The sequence below is a fragment of the Oreochromis niloticus genome, linkage group LG5 (assembly GCF_001858045.2).
Source record: "Oreochromis niloticus isolate F11D_XX linkage group LG5, O_niloticus_UMD_NMBU, whole genome shotgun sequence".
NCBI classification, from domain to species: Eukaryota; Metazoa; Chordata; class Actinopteri; order Cichliformes; family Cichlidae; genus Oreochromis; species Oreochromis niloticus.
This window is the reverse complement of record NC_031970.2, coordinates 21,061,016-21,067,959: the sequence shown is the minus strand read 5'-3', so window position 1 is coordinate 21,067,959 and position 6,944 is coordinate 21,061,016. Positions and strand designations below refer to the sequence as shown.

Genomic DNA, 6,944 nt, shown 5'->3' with positions numbered 1-6,944 from the left:
TCAGAGCAGTCAGACAGACTGTTGTAGTCTGTTCTGCACATTCACATTGTTCTTTTAATCATGGCTGATCTCCTGCTGCTAGTCGTTCTCATGTGTAAGTTAAACTTCTTATCAGGTTCATTCGATGTTCATAACAGCTATTCCTTCATATAAGCTCACTTATAATGGCTGTGAGCATGTTTCACTTGTTTGCGTCAGATTTCTAACAGTAGTTTACATTTTGAATCTTTTTATTGTTTAAACTATTTTGTATTTTCTTCTTTCCTTCTTCAGATTCTTTTCATGCAATTAAAGCACAAGGTCAGTCTCTGGTTCATGTTTACTTTTTTTTTGTTTCTGTAGCTTCTCTACAGTTACTCAGCTTTGCTCATCATGAATACTTTTTGTGTAACTAACATGCACCATTTATATTATGCTTCAATATGTTTCAATCAAATATGTTTAATACTTATTGATGTGATAAATATCTCAGTGCTTACTTTACCATTACATATACATATACAATATGGGTCTAAATCTATTTGATTAATCTAACATACAGTCTAAAGAGCTTGGAAGGAAAGCATCTGGGCTTCTTACATTTCTTTAAGTCTATTAAGTCCTTCATCTTAAAGTTTTCAAGAAACTCAAAGAAGTCGAAAGACTTAAAGAAACTAAAGATCAGACACTTTCCTTCCTTAGACTACGATGGGGTGGCTCTAGCTCAGGAGGTAGAGCGGGTTATCTGCTGATTGGAAGGTTGGTTTGATCCCTGGCTCCCCGAGTCTGCATGCCAAATATTTGTTAGCAAGATACTAAACCTAAGTTTCTTTCCAATGCATCATTCGGAGTATGAATGTTTGTAAATTTTAGTTAGAAAGCCTTTAAAAGCATAGAAGAAAGTGCTTGGGGGAATGTGGCATGTTGTATAAAGCGCTTTGAGTGCTCCAGGAGAGTAGAGAGCAGCTATATAAGAATCAGTCTGTTTATGATGACCTGGATGACTGAGAACCTTCACAAACAATCTAACACACACTTTAATTTTTCAGACCTTCGTCCACCTAAACTGACAGTGAGCCCGCTGATGATCACAGAGACAGACTCAGTCACGCTGGACTGTCAGAATCCTCTTCCTGTCCCTCAGTGTTATTTCATCATTTCAGGATATAAAACTGATAAAGTAGCTTCTTGTCTTTGGACTCTGACAGGATCTGAATTTCTGTCATTGACACATGAAAGTTCACCTGTTACAATTGAAGTGACCTGTTATTACCTTTTAGCATATAAATCTCCAATGAGTTTAATGTCAGCAATCACCATACAACGTGAGTAAACACTGCTGTAGTGCATTAATATGAGGATGTTTGGCTACAGAGAAAAAATAAATCTGCTCTCAACTTGGGGGTTGTGTGAGGTGTGAGCAAAATCTTCATGTGAATCAGACTTGATTATTTAAAATAGTAAAACTACCAGAGCAGTTTCTATTATCAGATTTTATTGTCAAGTAAATTAAAGATTTGTTTATTTTACTTGAGAAATGTTTTTTTTTTTTTAGCCCCTCGACCTGAACTGACAGTGAATCCACAGATGATCATAGAAACAGACTCAGTCACAGTGAACTGTCAGACTCCATCATCTGTGACTCAGTGTTTTTTGTACTTTGTGAGAGGAAGAAAATCTACGTCCATCTCCTGTCAGCAGACATTAAGAGGAACTGAGCTCCTCTTTATGGCAGAGCAGAGCTCATCCGGTGAGGTTGAAGTCACATGTTTTTACATGACAGAGCGTAAAGGAAGACAATACCAGTCTCCTCACAGCAACATATCTTCAATCAACATACAAAGTAAGTGATTAAACTGTCTATATTATACCTCAGTATATGATGGACATAAGTTCTTCAGTTTTTTAAATCTGAAGTGTTTTTTAAGGAAGTTAAAATCTGATGTTAATAAAGCTTTATTTAATTTAGAAATAACTAATCTTAGGAGGGATGTATAAATTCATTCTTAAATAAACTGTCAATTGTTTGAATTGATTTAAGTCTAAATGCATTTAGGACCAAATTTCCAGTGAGTAACATGACATCAATCATCACATAAATACTGTAATTACTGCAGTAATGTATTAATATCTGAATGTTAAACTACAATATCATTACAAAATAACAAAGGTGCAACAGACATGATAATTAAAAAAAAACAACCCTCAGAACAATTTCTATTGTTAGGTTTTATTTTCAAATAAATGAAACATTTGCATTTGTAACTTAACAAATGTTTGTTTTTAGCTACTCGACCTGAACTGACAGTGAATCCACGGATGATCACAGAAACAGACTCAGTCGCACTGAACTGTCAGGCTCCATCATCTTTTTCTGTGACTCAGTGTTTTTTGTACTTTACGAGAAGAAGAAACTCTACGTCCATCTCCTGTCTGCAGACATTAAGAGGAACTGAGCTCCTCTCTTTGACACAGCAGAGTCCACCTGCTGAGGTTGAAGTCACATGTTTTTACATGTCACAGCATAAAGGAGAACAATACCAGTCTCCTCACAGCAACATATATTTCATCAGTATACAAAGTAAGTAATCATAATGCGCTTGTCTATATTATACCTCAGTATATGATGTGGATATGTCTTCAGTTTTTTCAAACCAAAGAAGACACATAAACAGATGTTTCTAAGTCTTTACTTACCTTTAAATGTAACAGATATTAGGAAAACATACATAGTTTTCCTCTTAAATAAATTGCATATTTGTTTAATTGATTTAAATCCGTCCAGGGAGCAGAATTCTGAGTACTGATAGATGTATTTATATTACATTCAGTATTATGCACTGACATCAGATGACAGCAAAACATTATTCTTTTGAAGTTAAATGTTATGTGTAAAACATTGACACTGTGGTTTTGTATGGCAGTATTGCAGTAGTGGAAGGAAAATGCCTTCTGAGGTGAATCCACAAGAAACTCAAATAATGAAACAATCACAACACCATCTTCTGTTATTGCAGCTGAAAAAAACACTTTGACCCCTGCACCTCCTACTGTTATGAACTTCACAAGTGACACATTCATGAGAGACACAACTATTGGTAAGAGTTTTACAAGTGAATAAAAAGCCTTAAATTAATTGCTGTCAATTGCATTTATAACATCTGGAAATATTCATTCATTGCAGTAGGTCTAATTTTATAGTTTTTGAATTAAACAAATTTGTAAATGTTTTAGCTTTTTGATCTGAACTTACAGCAAATCTACAGATGATCACATAAACAGACTTAGTCACAGTGAACTTTGTTTCTGTTTGTGAATGTTTTTTGTATTCTATGCAAAAAATAACATCTATCACGACCTCTTTCCAGCAGATAATGGGTTTTTTTTTTGTTGTTGTCGTTTTTTTTTAGATCCATCACTTATTTCTGGAAACAGTTTGACCTCTGCTCCTGGTACTCCCATGAATTTCAGCAGAGATGCTACTACAGGTGAGAGTTTTTCAAATGAATAAAAGGGTTAATTGTTAATTGATACAAACAATTACTTGAACATAATGTGTATCAGTCACATTAAAAGTTGATCGTGTTTCATTGCTGTAGGGCTTTTTAGTCATTATCAGCAAACAAACAAAGCTGATAATATAAGAAAAGAGAATAATACAATACTTTTCTGTGTTATGCCTCAATAATGTATGTTGAACATATTTTAGGTGTTACCATCTAACTGAACAAAATCTTAGAAAACCATGACCAGTATTATGAGCTAAATGAAATTAACAGAAATTACGGAATCTGGTTATGCTGAATGAAACATTTGAAGGTCAGATATTAAAAAGGGGGATGATTTATTTGTCACACCTCTATCAGTGTCAGAGTTTGTGGTGAATATCTGTAGGTCTGTTTTTATGATCCAGCATTTTGTGTCACACCATCCCCACAATAACTTTCATGGTGTTTTTATTGTGTTGAGATTTTTAACTTAAAGTATGACACGACCTCTTTTAAAGCAGAAAAAATGATGTGGATGATCGGAGCAGTGGTGATAGTGGATGTCCTCCTTCTTGCATTGCCTTTTCTCTTTAATCAAAGCAGGATTGGTAAGAATAAAAAAAATCCAGCTATAGTTCATATACTTTCACCTTTCATTTCAATTTAATTTCATATTTAGCTTGCATTATTTTATGGTAGTAAAACATAAACAAAAGACTGTTATGTCCAACATTTCTGATTTGCTTTCGAGTTCTGAGGCTTCATGAATAATTACTGGGTTTTATTTTCTTAACGTTTGGCAGAGAAATGCAGTTCCATGAGGCAAGAAATGTTATTTCTCAGGTATTGGCATATGTCTTGTGTGCCAGTCTACAACTTCATTTCCATCATTACTCTCATTTACGTTCATTCTGGCAGCTGCTCAGGACCACCAGTCCCTCTTTTCAGTGACAGATTAAAGGAAAATTACAGTTTTGCTTCATATGAATGAGACAAGTGAATTCTACATTTCCTTTGTACAAAGTATCAAAAAGTTGCACCTAATGACAATTCCCCAATTTGCTGTGAAAGCTGACACTGAGTGAAATAACTGCGCTAAATGGGAAAAGAAAGAATTTAGATGTTTCTGTAAACCTTCATTAGTTCAGCAGAACCTGAGCTTTTCTTGTCATTCAGATAATGAATAAATATTTGGACAGAGGAACTTGTAAATACATTATGTTTTCATTTGTCCACTCGAATGAAAATCTGTTTTTATCCTCGTTTCAGACAAAAAGACAAAGGCACTGGTAAATCAAAATGTATGTTGCTTATGTTACTTTACTGCAATAATAATTCAGATGCATAGCTTGCATAGTTAATTTTTGGTCAAAACATTTTGTTGTGTTGTGGTTTCTGTTTTAGGTGACTGGAAATCTTTGGTGAGTGTCAACAAGTGACAAATCTTATTTTCAAAACTTCTCCATCTACTAGATGTTCCTCTGTGCAGTGATTATTCTGGTCATTCTGTGAATAAAGCTGCCCCAACCCCTGCAGTAACATCTTATTATATAATTTACAGGATGGTTATAGTGACACCTACAGTACTGTTACCTATGACTGCAACACTGGTGAGATTCATTTTCCCTTTTTCCTGGTGTTGACCACTCAGATTTTCAAATTCTGCTGAAATATAAACAGACTGCTTGAATCTAAACAGACATATTATGTCATTATAGATACAAATGATCAAAATATGTGTGTTCACTGAAGTGTAAAATAAATAATCTGAGTGTGTCAACTATTAAATATTTCAAGATTTTTTTGTATTATAATGTTAAACACTTGTGTGTAACTGACACTTCATTTGTGCTTCTTTGTTTCTGTTCTATAGAGTGAGAGCTGCACATCCAGTGGGATATGTCTGTGGACATATTTTATTATTAAAAAAAAATGACTTTCTTCTGTTTTTCTGTGATGTTCATTTACCACATAAGTCAAAATATTGGTTCTTCTACAGAATAAGATTTTCTTTCTGCCATAGCAAGTGTATCATTACCCGACATACAAACATTACAAACATATTTGTAACAGTGGCATTATTGCATGCAAAAAATAATTGTAATTTAAAAATAGGAAAGTAGTGTTTAACAGATCCAAACCCTTTCTTTGAATTTCATTTACAAATTAAAATAATTTTTTTAAAAAAAGAAGTGTTGCCATGGTCCTTATTGTTTGTTGGTCTTATTGTGCCCCTTTGTGCTTCCAGTGTTTTTTTCTCTGGTTTTCCTTTTTTTCTCAGTCTTCCTGTTTAGAGTTGTTTATCACTTCAAAATGTGACAAAAAAGAAAATTTGACTTTATGGAACAAAGTGCGACATCACACACTCTTATGCTAGTGTCACTAACATGTAACATTTATAATCCATTGTGTGAGCACCTGCAAAATATCTAAACATCAGCCTGAGCTACAGAAATAATTAACATGGTAACCTGCATAATGTCAGTGTATTAGTACTGGCGTAGTGAGTGTGGTAATATGTTTATATGAGCACTTAGGTCAAAACACCACAGCCATGCTAAAGTTCAGTCATGCAGTCATGACTGAAAACACATCACTTTCTAATTATTAAATTGCACTTCATTAACCTAACTTGCTGTAATTGATTTATTTCGGTGTGCATCTTGTTCAGTTTTGCCTCCTGTTGTCTTCAGTTAGATTGTTGTCCAGTCATCGTTCCCGGGCATGTCATCTCTGCCCTGATTCCCTGTCCGTATATTGTTTGCATTTCCTTGTGTTCCTTGTATTATTGGCAAATTATAGAAAATTTGCAAAAATAAAAATATTTCTTCTGTAGAAAAATGTTACCTATCAGTATTCAGTATCAGTAGATGGTTCAGTGGTAGTGCTGAAGAGAGTGTTGCTGATTTAGATGCCCATTCAGTTATAACAAATAAGGCTGGATGGGGAATAACTGTAGTTGTACACAGTGAAAGAGGAGATTCAGGAACTTGTATGTCGATAATAACTGCACTGAAAACTCGTCTTGGTAATTTTAGCTGTGTTAAGCTAGTGTGGCTGACCAACCTTGTAGCCATGTTCTCTATTGATGCTTTAGTATGGTGGCCTCTATTTTCCCATATTGACAAGTGAACTTGACTTCACATTCCATTTACTGCTGTTATGGTGTTGTTTTAAAACTTCACTGAATGCAGTGTATTTCAGCCTTAATAAACTGAATGGAAATTTTAAAAATGAGTTGTAGCTTTGTTTGCTTTTGGTGCTAAGTTACACTTTTTTCACTTTAGTGTAAAGGACGTTACACCTCAAGCATGTTGTGAAAAAGATTCAGAATTTTTTAGATCTAAAATTGTCATGTAATGAATAGACACTGAAGATGTTGCATTTTTGCGATGAATTCACCCTCAAAAGATTGACTGCGAAAAAAATTAAGAAGTTGACATCAAGCCATGAAAAGCAAGTCCTGATGTTTCTAAA

The 6,944-nt window shown here is 34.3% G+C and overlaps 1 protein-coding gene across 6 annotated transcripts; it reads left to right on the top strand.

Annotated features, from left to right (window-relative positions):
• LOC106097957 (uncharacterized) lies at positions 1-6,014 on the top strand. Of its 6 annotated transcripts, none has more exons than XM_019358869.2 (13): positions 1-94; positions 274-300; positions 1,029-1,304; positions 1,535-1,822; positions 2,267-2,560; positions 2,997-3,077; positions 3,390-3,467; positions 3,986-4,075; positions 4,271-4,289; positions 4,737-4,768; positions 4,872-4,888; positions 5,029-5,077; positions 5,341-6,014. In XM_019358869.2, the coding sequence occupies exons 1-13, from the start codon at positions 61-63 to the stop codon at positions 5,343-5,345; spliced, it is 1,290 nt and encodes a 429-aa protein (XP_019214414.1). In that variant the 5' UTR covers positions 1-60; the 3' UTR covers positions 5,346-6,014. The 6 variants fall into 6 exon arrangements, with proteins under 6 accessions (XP_019214414.1, XP_019214413.1, XP_019214412.1 ...); XM_019358868.2 differs by having other exon boundaries at positions 4,271-4,310; positions 4,737-4,756; XM_019358867.2 differs by having other exon boundaries at positions 4,271-4,310.
• The last annotated feature ends 930 nt before the right edge of the window (positions 6,015-6,944 follow it).

Coding starts and splice junctions, on each gene's coding strand:
- LOC106097957 (XM_019358864.2), top strand. CDS start 61: ATGGCTGATCTCCTGCTGCTAGTCGTTCTCATGT. Junction 3,078..3,389: donor CATGAGAGACACAACTATTG/GTAAGAGTTTTA, acceptor GTTTTTTTTTAG/ATCCATCACTTATTTCTGGA. Junction 4,076..4,270: donor CTTTAATCAAAGCAGGATTG/GTAAGAATAAAA, acceptor AACGTTTGGCAG/AGAAATGCAGTTCCATGAGG.